The sequence below is a fragment of the Stigmatopora nigra genome, chromosome 6 (assembly GCF_051989575.1).
Source record: "Stigmatopora nigra isolate UIUO_SnigA chromosome 6, RoL_Snig_1.1, whole genome shotgun sequence".
NCBI classification, from domain to species: Eukaryota; Metazoa; Chordata; class Actinopteri; order Syngnathiformes; family Syngnathidae; genus Stigmatopora; species Stigmatopora nigra.
This window is the reverse complement of record NC_135513.1, coordinates 15,954,970-15,970,793: the sequence shown is the minus strand read 5'-3', so window position 1 is coordinate 15,970,793 and position 15,824 is coordinate 15,954,970. Positions and strand designations below refer to the sequence as shown.

Sequence of the window (15,824 nt, the reverse complement as noted above, 5' to 3'; positions counted from 1 at the left end):
AAAATTATTCTCATGAGAGAGAGTTTAATATATAAATATCTACTTTTTTCAACAGTACTTAGACATGAAACAGTACTTCGATATGAAACTCTCAAATTTTTTTCCTGGATATTTTCTTTTAAAAAATGAAATGAATTGCTGATCTCCAAAACATGTTTAAAGCGTGATAGACTCAGATAGCATCATTTTTCGTCAACGATAGATTTGGTGAAAAGCCTCCATTGACAGCCAGTTTGTGAATCTATTTAACAAAGATGACGTGGTATATTAAAAAACACTTTTTATCTTATTTGGTAAAATTGAAAAATAATCTCCATCCAGTGCTGCCCAGTGAAGATGACCACAATGCATACAGAATATATAAATTTGAGCGTCTACATACGTCGAGAGCAATCATAAAAATGCTCGAGGAGAGCCCACTGGTCGACAATGACATCATCATTCGACAAAAGCCTGGTCACAAAATAACCTTTGGCTTTTCTTTCCATCCCTGGTCCACAAACACCAATTTTTTTCCGAAATGCAAACCGATAGATAACCTCTTTGTTCTCCTTCTATGACACATTTACTTTGGAGAGAGATGGTTAACTTGTTGGGGAAAGATTCCCACACTTTCAGACACTCTTCCCGAGCGACCACAAACGAGGTTAACCAATGAGGGCGACCGCTCAAACGGTCAACATGGAAATGAAAGACGTGTGACTCACGCTGCTGTTGCGTCCGGACCAGTGGACCATGGCTTGGTTGTGAGAAGAATCCCCGCTCAGGGCAAAAGTGGAGCTGTTCAGTTGGAGTTCCACGCCACCGCCACCACCAAAACCAAAGCCACCTCTCCTGTCCCTCTCCCGCTCCTCGCCGCCCAAGCGCCTCAACCTGTCCCCAGAAACCGCATGTCCGATTCCCTCGCTCCTCCTCCTGCGCCTTCTGTTGCCGGGGTGGTCGTCAGGCGGAACTTTGACGGCGTTAAAGTGCTTTTCGGCTCCGCGCCGGGTCTTGGTGCTCCTCCAGAAGTCCGCCAGATCCGTGTCGTGTCCAGACGCGCGACGGATCCGCGGGGTCTCCTCCCGGGACCCGGTCTCCCCCTGGTCGGCATCCCTGGGACTTTCCTCGGCGCCGAACGTCAGCAGCAACTCCCGCGCCGGTCCGACGTTTCCGAGTCGACACGACCTGCACGTGATTTCGGGACGGGCGCCCGGCAGGGCCAGGAAGAGCAACAAGGTGCGCCACCCCAGCACATGGGGCCACCGCTTGGGATCCGATCCCATTTCCCCAGAGCCCGGACGGCGCGGTGCGGTGCGCTGCGTGGAGGATGCACGACCGACGGCGCCTTGGCGCAGCCTGGTCGCTGGTGGAAAAGTGCGCTGGAGCCAAAAGTGGTCCGAGGAGAAGAATTTGATGATCTGAAGGCACGCCGAGGAGTGAGCGCGAGGGAGAGAGAGAGAGAGAGGGAGTGAGGGAGGAGCTGCGGCGGATGCTGCCGTCGAATCCAAATCCAAGAATGTCTCCTCTGTCCACAAAGACGCTCCATTTACGGATGACTTTCTTCCTTTTTAACCAGATAATCAGTGGCTAATCAAACAATTTGCACTCATAATTACATCCAAAGTGGTCGATTTGTATTCTGGACTTTGTTTGACCTTCTATAGATCTATTCTTTTAAGTTGAAGTTGAGTTTTTAAATGCAAAGGTCTCCATATGGCTCTTTGAGGGGTTTTCCTGATTTTTGTTTTGGTTTCTGATCCAGTTCCACCAGTGAGGTACCTGCTTCAATAAGCTTTAATTTGTTGAGATTTGTTGAGATTTGTTAAGATTTTGGGAGATTTTTGGACATTTGTAGACATTTGTGGACATTTGTAAACATGTGTGGACATTTGTTGTCATGTGTGGACATTTGTTGACATTTGTTGACATTTGTGGACATTGGTGGACATGTGTGGACATGTGTGGACATGTGTGGACATTTGGGGACATTTGGGGACATTTGTGGACATGTGTGGACATGTGTGGACATGTGTGGACATGTGTGGACATATGTTGACATATGTTGACATTTGTTGACATTTGTTGACATTTGTTGACATTTGTGAAATCGAATGATCTAGCCATCCACTTTCAACAGCTCTTATTTCAACTCTTGCTCGATTTGGGGTGTTGGAGCAACTCGGGGCCAAAGACGGACTCCGACTTTGTCACTTGCGACTGCCAACACGGTCCAAGTCTTGGTGTACGTCACTGAATTTCCGAAAAAAGCACTTTCCTTCTAGTCTATTCCAATACGAGTGTCTTCTCATAAATAAGGGAAGTTCGGCTCTTACATAATACGCACACAGAGATTTCATTCATTCATTTGCTTGAGGAAATGTATCTTTCAAACACAATGGCCTTTCTTCTTCTTCTTCTCCGCCCACTCTTGAAATTCCGCCGTTTGGGCTGACCACCCAAACACCGCCCGATATGCTCCGGCACCCCACAGCATCACAACATGACCTGAAATTTTCCACCATGGAATCCACTGGGTAAAGTACGGCAGATACGAGGGTATTTCCTCGCCGTAAGAATGTCGGCAAAAAAAAAAACCCAAGGTGGAAAGGGATGACGGAGGAGTGGACATTTTGCTCAGGGCTCCCGAGTGAAAGCGGGTAGGATGGTATTCCGTCTTGCGTAGAAAAGATGGCGAGCCGCATTCTGTTCTCGCTGACAGCTGAAGCGTCCAATTTAAAAGGCAGGCCTGGGAGTTGGGCGGTGGACTCCATTGCCGCCGTCCTTCCCTTATTAAAAGAAGAAGAAACGTCAAGGAGGAAGTCCCTTAGCTCTTTTTGGCTCTTTCCTCCAGTCAGTTCAGAGGTGGACTCCCAAATAAGACAGAATTATTTAATGGTGCCATGTACTATAACTCACAGACGGTTGGACAAAGTGGGCGATGGCTGTTGCTAGGACAAAAACTCAGTGAGAATGGCTACAAAAAAGACGTCATTGATGGAAACAATTGGTAGGTAACCTGGACCTCTTGTCCTCACAAGGGTCGCGAGGGGTGCTAGAGATCTATCCCAGCCAACAAAGCTCAATCGGCGGCCAGCCAATGGCAGGGCACGAGGAGACAAAGGACAACAAATCATAGCTAGGGTGGTTTGGCCAGGGGTGTCAGACTCAGGTTGGTTGGCAGGCAGCGTTAACGTCAACTCCAATTTACGTGGGCCGGACCATTTTAGGTATAAGCCACATTTGGCCCCCGGGCCGCCACTTTGACACATGTGGGTTAGACAATTTAGTGTTTAACCAGCTAGCCTAGCATGTATGATTTTTGGAATGTGGGAGGAAAGTGGAGTACCCAGATAAAACCTACGTACAAGCTTGGGGAGAAGGTGGAAAGGCCGAGGATTCGAACGCGGAACCGGCCGACGTGCTAACCACTCATTTTGATAAGATCAAGAAATGGACCCGTGTTTTTATTTGGTTTTGTTGTGAGGCGTCGCACCTGTTTTTTGTTTTGTGTGGCTAACGTGCCTTGCTTGCGAGCGCGCCAACAAAGCGTGGAAGACAAAAGCTTCAAAGCGCAAAAGTTTGGGGCGCCTGCCTGACCACGGGGGTGCCGAGTAATGAGCTGCCAAGCCAAACCACTTCTTTGTCAGCAAATGGGTCCACACATCAAAGCTCAAGGAAACAATCCTCAGGACGTTTAGCAACATTTTTACTTTAACTTTATTAACTAATGGCATTTTTTGCGTTGCATTTCTCAGATTTAACACTAGATGGCAGTTGTCATGTGACTAGCGGCTTTTTGTTAGCTTAGAGCAGGGGTCGGCAAACTTTTGGGCCCAAGGGTGGGCCATATTGACTTTAAAAATATGAGAGATGGGCGGGGTCAGCACAAGATACGATACAAATAAAAAAGTGCATCTGTGCGCCTTATAGTGGTGAAAATACGGTAAGAGTTTGGATGGCGTGGCCTTTGCATTGCGTTTCGCCATTTTGAGCCAAAGTGCGTTGGCGTGGATGGAGCTCCCCTTGGACTGCGTGACCTTTAGCATTTAGCTACTGTCACGTTTGCGTGTCATTGCGTTTGTGGCCAATGTAGCGGCGAGCCAGCCAGCCTGTGTACGGATGGCTGTGATCAAGTCTGTGAGCCCGCACTCGTAAATGCCATCGCATTAACAACGTCTCGGGGGTCCGCACGACGTCCCCCGCATCACGATGAAGCGCCGTTCCCGTGCGTACACGTGGATAGCTAGCCGTCCCTCGTCACCAATTCGGGGCGGCGATCCATTGCAAAAGGATAAAACTTGAGCTAAAAGCTAATCAATGCTAATCGATGAGTATATGCATGCAGAAAAGGCGCTAGAGACGTGATGCAACGCTCCTATTGGTGCGTTCGGGACTAGGCACTTTCCATATTTTAGCAGAGAACCATATGCACCCGTCAAAAGAGCCGCATAGGGCTCCCGAGCCATATGCACCCATGAAAAGAGCCGCATAGGGCTCCCAAACCATTGGTACCCTACCTATTTGAAGCATTTTCTAAATTACTGGTATCAAAGTGGCGGCCCGGGGGCCAAATCTGGCCCTTTGCATTATTTTGTGTGGTCCTAAATTTTCCCCCTTTTAAATCAATAATTGTGATTTTTTAATCATTTTTTTCTGTGTTTTAAGTTCAAAAAATATTTTGTAAATTTAAAAATATATTTAAAAAAGCTCAAATAAACATTTTTTACATCTATAACAAAACGGAATATTCAGGGCTTTTTAAATCCAGTTATATTAATCCATTTATAACAAAAACAAATCTAAATATTCTATCTAAAATGGTCCACGTGAAATGGAGTTGACGTTAAAGCGGCCCGCCAACCAACCCGAGAATGACACCCTTGCCTTAAAATCTTTACCAAGAATAGTACTAATAATGTGTCAAGGTCTGATGAAGACGATGATATTTGGTGAGTCTTAAGGAAGGAGGTCATAAATTGTCAAGACGTCGTCCTTGTCCCAGCCAGCCATCCAACGGAGGAGGAGGAGGAGGAGGAGAAGGAGGAGGATGCTGGGATTAGCCGCAGGGATCAGCGAGTGTGTCTATGCATGAATCAAATCCTTGTTCAAACACATGCGCGCTCTTGGCATTTTAAATGAGACAAAACACCAGCCACCATCCTTCATCCCCCCCGATGCCAAACATGAGTACCACCTCATTTTTCACCATTTTTAAGGATTCCAATTGAAATTTCAACAGGCAACACTCGTCTGTAGGACAAGTTACAGTTGACAAGTCGTCGTCGTATTTCCCCCGCCTGACTCCAGCACCCCCAGGTGTCAATAATCAGAGAAGCGAGATGGTCAGTCAGTCGGTGGCGAGCATTGTGAGCCAGTCAAAGAGACCTAAGTGAAGAAGCTTTATGATCGATAGCACTTGATTGCAGACAGGCAAAGGTTGTTTAATTGCGCGCCGCACTAATTGAAATCAATGGCTAATCTCGTGACACTTAACCTTTCCACCCCACGCCATTCATAAAGGAGTCGTCAGCCATCTGACAAACACAAAACTCCCCACAATTCCATTTCAGATGGCCACCCGCTACCTTTTATTTCTTTATTTTTTTGTGCTGATTCACACTTTTACTAATATACCTAAAGGGCCATCCAATGAGCTTTTTGCATTGCAAGATCGATAACGTAGTGCCCCCCCCCCCCTGCCTTTTATGTCTGCTAAAATCCATAAAATCGTTGCGGATGGAAAAAATGAACAGGCGACTAAAATGTGCAAAAGGTCATTTGAGCTGATTTGTACGAAAAGCAAATGTCATTGTCAACGAGCAAAGATCTTATTCTACTTGTATAATGACAATAAAAGCATCCCATTCCATTCCATTGACCCATAGCACCCTGGTCACAATCTGTTCCAAATCCTGCACTTTAGGAGATGCTATAGGTCCCACAAGGTATGGACAAATAGTCTTAAGGACAGTTTTTTGTTCACCACATCCATCAGGATTCTAAACTTTCGGTAGCACGACACACCGTCCCTTCTGTGTAATAACTTTGGGGTGAGGTCAAATCAAAGACATTGATCTGCCTCCTACTGGCTAATAAGTGAAAGACAGTGAGCGGTAAGTGATATGATATATGAATAACGGCAAAATGCCAAATTCCGAGTCCGAAATGATCCCTTATTTGGGTTTTTTTTGCAGAGAAAAGGCCCCCTATGGAGAAGCACTACCAATTTGGTCATATGCAGTTTCTGGGTATGACGACATTTAGGCTTTTGTTGAGTCAATGATGATGACATCGTGTCCAATTATTATTATTATTAACTAATAGCACTCGGTAGGATCGGTCTTCTCATAAATGGAAAATTCTCCTAAACGGCGAATGGCGGTGAACATTTTAGCGACACTCGGTTAGCGTCACCCAGACGCATGATCGTGGGAGGCCAGGACATTTTTCAACGGCACTACCCATTTCTTTTTTTGCAGAGAAGTGGCGATAACGAGGCCCGGCCTGCCGGGCCTGCCGGGCCCGCCGGGGAAACAAAAGACAGAAGGCGACGTGCAGAAAAACAAACGTCTTCTGCAGACAAAACGAGAAAGCGGTGGAGCACCAAAAGTCATTAGCCGCAACTGCACTTGACGATGGATTGGTCGCACATTCCAGGCTTTACAAGACGAGTGATGGGCCACTTTACAATTGGGCTAAAGGAGGTGAAGACAGGTGCCCAAACGGAAATGTCTTGATTCAGAGCTAAACTGGCTAATGGCTACGCTACGTCACTTAGCTTGGGGTCCATTGTCAAACGAGTGCACGTTATTGGTCGTGGGCCGGCCATTAGGAAAGTTTGCCGTCAAGCTTTTCAAGTGGAAATATGCCAGCAGATATTTTGACAAAAATATTTGGCGTGGGCGTCGCCAGGAAACTTTTTGGGTTTTTTTTCTTCGTGCTTGAGCACGTGATTGCTTGGTTTTTGGATTTTCTAGCTGGCAGCCATCGTCAGGCTTTGTGTGGGTGGTTGTTTGTTTCTTTCCATTGTTTGAAAAACGCGACGTCAGTCTCTTCGTTTTTTTTCAATGTCGCTGTCACACAGGTAAAAAAAGACCTCCATTTTATCAGTAGGTGAATACAAATCAATGATTGGACCTTGACATGTACACATGGAAAGAAACATGCCAAAATAATGGGATAAACAACTTGATTCATTAGCATTTGTCTTTGTGAAAAGAAAGGAAGAGCCTTCATGAAATGGAAATCTTCTGCTGACATCCCATTTTCTCCTTTGGCAATCAGACCTTTGCTAGCCTTATAGATTGCGTCTCTCCCACACGTTCGTACGCTGCCTTCGTGCGGGTTGTCGTGTCGGAGCAACCGGGGGTGTTGATTGGTGACCGGTCCGTCATTTTCGTGGGAGTAAATGTCCGGATAATTTGGAGAAAATGGCCGCTAAACTGAAACGGATCCGCTGAAATGAGGGATTTTGACGCGGCGTCCCGGGAAACAAGATGGCAGAACGGTATGGTACCGCCGTGTCGTGTCAGATTTGTCATTGGTTGGCGCTTTAAGCCGGATTTGCGCAGGTAGGGGGTCCTCGCGGATACTCGTAAGCGATTTCCAGAAAGCGAAACGGAGTGACGCGGTGACTTTACGGTGAACTTTAAACACGGATTGCGGTGTTAAGAAAATATGTTAATGTTTATTAACTATCGAAGTCGGCAAAAAAAATGTTGCGGTTGCTTCCACCTCGATAACCGATGATTGACAGCCGTGGGCATCAAAAAGGTTTATCGGGCTAGCATATATATGAAAAACATAACGGTAATTATCGTGAAGTTATTTTGGTCAACGGTAAAAATTCCATCATTTCAACTGCAGTTACATTGTCTGACCACCACAAATAATGGGGCGCTGTTGAGTGATAAACGCTAGTTTGCAGACCAATTTGAATATTTTATTCATTTCAAATTGCGCAGAAACTTTTGGTTTGAAGGTAAATTTATACAAATACATTTATTTGTTACTTTTTATAGTGTAAGGAGGGAGTTGTCTTATTTTTATTGCAGAAATGGACAACATAAATACTTTATATAATCATCCCATTTCATATTTTCTTTTCTTCTGAAGTAAGAAAACGTCATTAATTCATATTTGAATAAGGAGGATAGTTATTTATTGACTTATTCCCAGAATGTTGAAGTATTTTAAACAAAGAAAGATTAAAAAACTGATAAGTGATAACAATTTTTGTCATATCACCCAGCTCTAAGTGAGAGAGCTAACGCTAGATTAAACTTGTGCGTTCAAACTTCAACATTATTTTTGCCACAAAACGTAACAAGCTTTCTTTTTTTTTTCTCTAAAGTGTCCCGAGGCCAGCAATCAGGTACTTTCTTATTTTAGGCGCCTATTTGCGACAGATAAAGCGACCGGCAAACGTTTGATATGCCACGCGGGGTCCTGAGGGGGAATTTTTGCGACGGCGCGCTTAATCAAGCGTGTCAAATTCCGCTTGTAAAAAGTCAAACAAAACCAGTCGTAGGTTGCGCTGTCGTCGAGATGAAGACACATTTTTTGGCAGCCGCTTTTTCCGGGCTTGACGCAATGTGGAGGCTTCGGCGCCAAATAAACACACAAACACCTGTTTTTGTTTTTCCTTTTAGCCACCTAGCTAGCTCGCCAGCTAGCTCAAGTCATCCCATTTGCCCTATTGAGTGGATTTTGGGACGTTGGCACGCCATGGAGTCGTGTGACCTTTACAATTCAGACGGCGCTGCCTCATCGGCAAAATGGCTACCTATTGCGGATGTCACCTTTCAAGTTATTCGATAGGTGCGTTACAATTCCGGACAGAGTAGAGCCGCTGCTGAAAAACGTGCAGCGACTTACAACAAACCAGCAAAAAAATGGACGGAATTGCCATTTTATAAAGTAGTATTTGGGCAAATTTGCAATTTAGCTCAATTGTACTACTACAACAACGCGTACAGTATTTATTTATGAAACGAACAAATGACAAAAGTCATATATTGCAACGAGACCTACAATAGACGGAGGCAAAACTACAAAAGGAACCAAAGAAGACCATTAATCTGTCACAGAACTGCTATTTTTTAACAGTAGTATCCAGCAAAATGTAAAAAATCCTCATTTAGGACAACTTGGCTCATTTCTACAACTGTATTTAGGCAATAGATAAGTTAGAAAAGCCATCTTTTCCAACTAAAGACCCACAATGAACAGAAACAAAAACTACAGTAATCCCTCAAATATCGCAGCTTCACGGCTTCACAGATTTTTTTTCTGGAGGATTTTTTTTTTCATTATTATTTTTTTTGTAAGTCCATAAAAATGTAAAAATCCATGCTGAAACTTGCAAGCAGAAGCCACGCCCCCGTCCTCCACTTGCTACTATAACTCAGCACTAAAGTGAAAAATTATTATTATTATTTTTAAATAGGGTTGACCCTATTTTGCAGTTTTTTGGTGATGGCGGCCATGTCTGGTCTACACTAACTACAATAATTTAGGGATTATTGTACAAAATCAATTAGTCCGCCTATTTTGTTAATGAATAATCATTGTAAAAGGGGGAGGGGCCATCGGACCAGCATTGGCACTCACCCACGGATAACGTAGCCTAAGTACAAGAGCGAATGTGGACGACATGCTCCCGCTAATGAGGTCAGCGCCCTTCCTCCAAAGGTGCGACCTCCGCCCAACAGGATTTGATATTTGTCTATGCAAATGGCCGCCGTGCTAATCATCTCATTTGAAAACTGGCAACATTTCACCTCCCCTGTCGTCACCACAATGTATACTCTTTCAAAATCCATCTTTGGAAATCTTTGACAGAGTACAACAGGTGAAAAATCGTAAGTGCGCCATTCCAGCCGCGCCATTGGACAACAAATACGCTCATTAACAGTTGCCTGGATTTGAGCTCAAATTCAATTATGTAGGTCCACTTTAGCCCAGTGCCTTTTGTAGTCATTTTCTGAAGAAATTGAGAAGGAAATGCTGACACGCGAGTCCAATCGATAGCGTAGCCACGGCGTTTTAATCGCGGCAGGCCAAAAAATGTGGCAGAAATCGGATAACGCCGACTCAGGCAAATTGCCTATGGAAATGGGAATTCTCTTGGAAATTTCTCTCATGAGCGGCCACCAAACGCCCGGCGACCAAACGTCCGAGCACCGTCCTTTGTCTCCTCGTACGCCGAGATTGGCTGGCGACCCTTGTGAGGATAAACGCTGCAGAAAAAAGAACGAAGGAAAGACTTTTGGAGAAGTTCAATATATTCCTGTTGTCTAATAAAAAGCACTTTTTTTGCGGTAGCTTCTTCAATCGATGAGCAAATATCGACCAATGGCGGAGCAGAAGACCACCGCCGTGGGGAAACAAAGACGCTTTGAGTGACAGACGGCTCAGTTGGATGACCACAAGGCTCGTGTGGGGCCGCCTGTTGAAATCTTCCAAGTTTAACGCCGAAATGTTTTGGGGGTGACTTGAAACTTGCTTGATTTGCAAGAGGAATATTTGCCACTTTCCTGCGAAATATGTCATCACCACATTGAATAGCTCCATCCTCCAGAGACTCTTCTTCTTCTATTTTTTTTTTTATGCAGACGATGAAACGAAAGCTGACGTGTGAAGAGAAATTGTGATGGAAACAATATCTTTTCACAGGTGTAAAATGGATTGGTAATGAAATCCCCCCACAGTGGCGGGCCACATGATTATCCTCCCCTGGCCAACGTGTACAATCCTTCATTATGCAAGACGCCCATTGGATATCTTCCAATCTGTGCTGATTTGACTCTCCTCGCAAAAAAAAAGAACAACAATGGTTCCAAAGAGAAAATCCTTTTTCCTCCAGTCTGGAGTCAAATCTGTCTCTGGGGTGGCGGGGAGGACGATGGGGGGGACGGTTAGTCTTCGACTCTTCATTGTCCCCCGAAATTCCAGGTTTGGCTCAGTCTCCAACCGCCAATTGTTGTGCGTCGCCATTGTTGTTTGGTCCTCCAGTCAATGGAATTTGCCACTTTCTCCGTTTTTTTGTGTGTGTCCCGAGTCTTGGCGTCTTTTGCCTCCCTTGAAAAACTTTTGAACGGACAGCAATATGTCTGGTTGATGCTCATTACTGGTTGATACCATCATAAGTTAATGAATAAATAAATAAGCGTGTTACATGAAATATATACATATGTTCACTATTATGGACACAAATATGTTCTGTCCCTTATGAAATAAATCCAATTTAAAGTCCTCCCATACCGTTTAAGATTCAAGATTTTGCTTTGGAAAGTTTGCTCGTCAATGGATTTTTACATCAAAACATTTTAGAAAAATGACAATAAAATGGACTCACGGTTTTCCTCTCGCTCTGTGATCAAATGGCGACCAGTTCTGGTTGTTTGTCCACTTCCAGCGCATCGTTAGCTCCGGCACCCCCGCAATCATCATCGGGGTGAACTGCAAACTGAGGAGAATGGGCACAATGAGACAAACAACCAAGAAAAAAAGCAAACTTGGAATGTGAACAAATCAGGTGGCTGATTCAATTAGTGGAGGTCACACGCGTGGGCTGGCCAAACTGATTGAGTCAAGGCTAGGCTAGGCTAGCACCTTTTATTCGCTAATGCCATTAATTGCTCTTTAAGTCGGGTGGCGCCTTTCGAGGAACGCCATGAATATGGAACGGCGGCCACTTTATCACCCGTGAGCGTGCATTCGCTCACGATGGGTCGCCGAGGCCGAGCCTGTTATTCGGCGAGACGTTAGCCGTCTCCCAATTAGCACTAGCGTCGTCTACTTGGGAATTCCGCTGGGGACGGAGCGGCGCACTTTGTGATGGTCCGATTGGACGGAAATCTCCGCTTTTGAACGCCAAAGTCGAGATACGCTTGGCTAATGGATGGCATAAATTAATGATTTGAAAAGAGGATTAGAATGATTGCAGTTATTTGGCTCATAACGAGGGTTTTGCCAGATTGGGATCCGAGCCCGGTTGGAGCGAGTAGCTCCAATTGGCCACCCGGGACTTTTCAGCCAATTAAGGGTGTGCTTGGCGTGTCGGCCAAAGAGCTTTTTATCCACTGGCTGCGCGTGGGGGAACAAAATCCATACGCGGGGCGCCCCACCCCCGGCTGACATTTTGGCTTCTCGGAATATGAGGAGTCGGCTCGCTTGTCTCCTTTACGACGACGGATCCTTCCACCAGAATTCAAAAATGGCCCCATCAGGACAAAATACTCCGGGCATCTATTTAGAAATATGCATTTGTTCATTCAATTGGAATTTGCAGAATAGTCAGAAAAAGTATTTTTTTAAAATTATAATCTGCCAAATTATTTATCAAATCCAATTCATTTGGCCCTGATGAACTGGACTGTGTTTTAAAAGAGAATTAAAAAACATGAAACAAGTATATACAAAATATGAGCCGTATTCATTTTGGACGGGAGCCGCATGAGGCTCAAGAGCCACGTGTTTGCCACCTCTAGCATGGGAAAAGGATGATTATTGCCACAAACCTGAAAAATACTTTCATGAAATGTGTATCATTTACCATATTAACAAGCTCCGTCAAAACAAGTGCGGCGGATAACAGACGGGAGACAAACTTTGTCAATTTGACTGGAGGCTCATTTACTCTGCAGCTAAAACGTCGGTGTATTTGAAGTAAAATGTGAGTGTGTTGGCTTTCTTCTCACGCTCCAGATCATTAAAAGGCTCCTATTGGTTAAAGTTCCTCCTTCTCACATTTGTCTCCATAAAACTTTCCCAGCAATTTTCAGCTTGTTTCTCTGGCCCTAGTCGCTTTTTTGCGGGGTGGTGTGGGGATACCATGGTTATCTCTTGTCAGCTTTGCGTACCTTCACTCAAGTGTCAAGCTATTTAATTTGTCCTGATCTCAGAGTGCTTCTCTTTTCTAGCTCTAAACTTCAGCTCAACCTTCACCTGCAGTCAACATTTACACACATTTCAACTACTTTGGGCTCATAAAGCAAGATTTGGGCTTAGTTAAAAAAAATTCCGCTCTAAAATCAATTACATTGCACACGTTTTATTTCAGACACTCATCATTGACTATCCCGGGCCACGCAAAATTTGGCCCCGGGCCAGATTTGGCCCCCGGGCCGCCACTTTGACACCACGATGTTTACGCAAACAATTTGACTTTAGCAGGTCGTTTAGGAGTCTTATAATTAATACGTTGATGTAGATTATAGATGATGATATCGTGCTTCGTACTTACAAGATTGCGTGTCTTTGAGTGTGTTGATTGTTGTCAGTAAAACGTTCGGACGTCGTCCACAAAACTGTGTTTTTCAGATCATTGCAACCTGCAGGATTCTCTGCTTTGGAGTGCACTGTTTTGAGCGTCCATTAGAACCCGATCTTGTCATTAATAACAAGAATGGCGCATTTGCGATTAGCGGTGCAAACAAATTCGGACATGCAGCTGTAACGGCAGTCATCGATTGGTGTTAGAAAAAGTTCCGGCAACTTTGGAGCGTCCGCATGTGTTTGCAATCAAGCGACGCATTCACAGTCGAGTTGCGCCTAAATGACGTCATCTTTGGGGGCCCGGGGCTTGTAATCAAGCGACATATTCACCGTCTCGTTGTGCCCAACTGACGTCATCTTTGAGGCCCCGGAGTTTGTATACAAATGAATGGGAATGTGACAGATTGACTTTTCCACACAGCGAGTCGCAAACTGCAGATTTGTCACAAAAGAAACGTGATTTTCTCAGATTAGGTTGCCTAAAACTGATGGCCACACCTGTTCACAATAAATTATTTGATCCAAAACGAACGAGGCTTCGACTTTGTGTCCCATTCCAACACTTGCATACATGCCACAGTACAGCTATTACAATAAGTAGATGTTTTCATTAAAACAAAAAAGTCACTCCAAGGACGCATCTATTTTAAATTGGTTACATAAACTCAAGGAGGTGTTCTAGTTGCTCGGGAGTAGATTCAATAGTGTTCCCGAAAAAAAAGGAAAGGAGAAAAAGTCAATTTATTGTCAAATTTGACAGCTGTCCGATGGCATGACGTGTACTTCGCTGACTACCGATGATGGCGACGATGGCGATGAACACAGCTCGGGTGGCTGAAAAATTAACCGTCTGATGTGACATGACGTTTTCTTAAATAGGAACAAATGGGGTCCTGACCCCCGTCTTTTTCCTCTCGCTAAACGGTTTCAAGTGCGAGCGGTCTTGTTCGATACACTCGGAATGAGAGTTGGGAGTGAAAAGCTTCATCAATTCCTCACACAAGAAGTCGTGACTCCCTCTTACAGTGACAAAAGCCAGACGTGATGTGGTTTGATCAGGAACCTGTGGCTCAGGACCCGCATCTGGCTCTTTGGATGGGTCCGCATGGCTAAAACATGGAGACCACTAGTTCTGTACGCACCAGTCGGAGCGTCACATCAATCTTTGTTTTAATTAGACCTTTTTGTATGCATACTCTCATTTATACTTGTTGATTAGCAATAGCACCAAAACTCGGGTAATTATTTTAAGGTTTGAATAACAAAGGGATTGTGTTTGCGATGGCGGAGAGCGAGTGGTACTTGTTGCCCCTCCCCCTTCTTTGTCATCATGTTGTCAGTGAGAAAGAAAGAGCGCATTGAAATTCAGCGACAAGTAGAGCGAAATAAAGAAGACGGGGCTTAGCCGGGAGGATTTTCAACGTCTGCGTATTTCGCCGTCTCAGCAACGGAACGCCATCTCCACGCCGCCGGGGTTACCTCTAATTTTTGGTTGGTCTGGGCAGAAAGACAACCTCCTATGGCCTAAAATTGAAAAGTAAACCTTAGTTTTGAACTTCTTTTGACCTCCAATGGACACTTGACCTCCATTTGACCTCCAATGGTCAATTCCAGTACACTCTGACATCAACTCATTCCAAAATATTCCAAAATGGGACACAGAGGTCAATATTGTGACCCTTCGACGACCCCAAGGATTGCTTAGACAGAATTCCCTGGTCAGAAATTCTTGGAAAATAGATGGACTGTCACGGCAAATGTGTTTCAAACAAAAGCTGTTGCAAAACGGACTGGATGTTAACATTGTGCAGATTCTCTTTTTTAAGTACGTAGTATGTCCCACCCAACATGCAGCTGCAAATGTATTTCATTTCTCCGGGGCATTTTTAAATGGCAATCATGCAAGAGATCCTTAGCGTCTACTAAAGTCTTTTTTTTTTTTGTGTGAACAATGGCTTTCCAAAGTCAACTTTTCTCTACACTACAGAATAATGATGATATCATTTAGTCAGGTTTTCGTTATTAGAGTTCAATTATCCCAAATAGGAACAGATGCTAAGCTATCATTAAATATAGCCCCATTAAAGGTTTAATACACAGCATTTATCATACTTTTTTTTATCCTCACAAGGCTCACGGACGTTATTCTCAAAGTCTGTCAATGTCAAGAAAAATCTATACAACGTGTGTCAAAGTGGCGGCCCGGGGGCCAAATCTGGCCCGCCGCATCATTTTGTGCGGCCCGGTAAATTTCCTGATTTTCCCCCTTTTTTCTGTTTTTAGTTAAAAAATCATTTAGTAAAATCTAAAAATATATCTTAAAAAAGCTCAAATAACCATTGTTTTAGATCTATAAAATAACAGAATATTTAGGGATTTTAATCCACTTCTTTTAATCCATTTATAAAAGTAAAAAAATCTAAATATTCTATCTAAAATGGCCCACGTCAAATCAAGTTGACATTAAAGCGGCCTGTGAACTATACAATAAATACACATAAATAGCAAAAAGTACATTTGAAAGTGACTGAATATTTACAGTGGAGACTTGTTTTTTTTCT

The 15,824-nt window shown here is 44.2% G+C and overlaps 1 protein-coding gene across 1 annotated transcript in view; it reads right to left on the bottom strand.

The window, feature by feature from the left end:
- The window catches only part of sorcs1 (sortilin-related VPS10 domain containing receptor 1), a 36,909-nt gene extending 35,485 nt beyond the window's left edge, over nt 1-1,424 (bottom strand). The window contains exon 1 of the mRNA XM_077718187.1: nt 708-1,424. Coding sequence (XP_077574313.1) covers nt 708-1,265 — 558 coding nt within the window. The 5' untranslated portion in view covers nt 1,266-1,424. The remainder of the gene's footprint in view (nt 1-707) is intronic.
- Between the last annotated feature and the right edge of the window lie 14,400 nt (nt 1,425-15,824).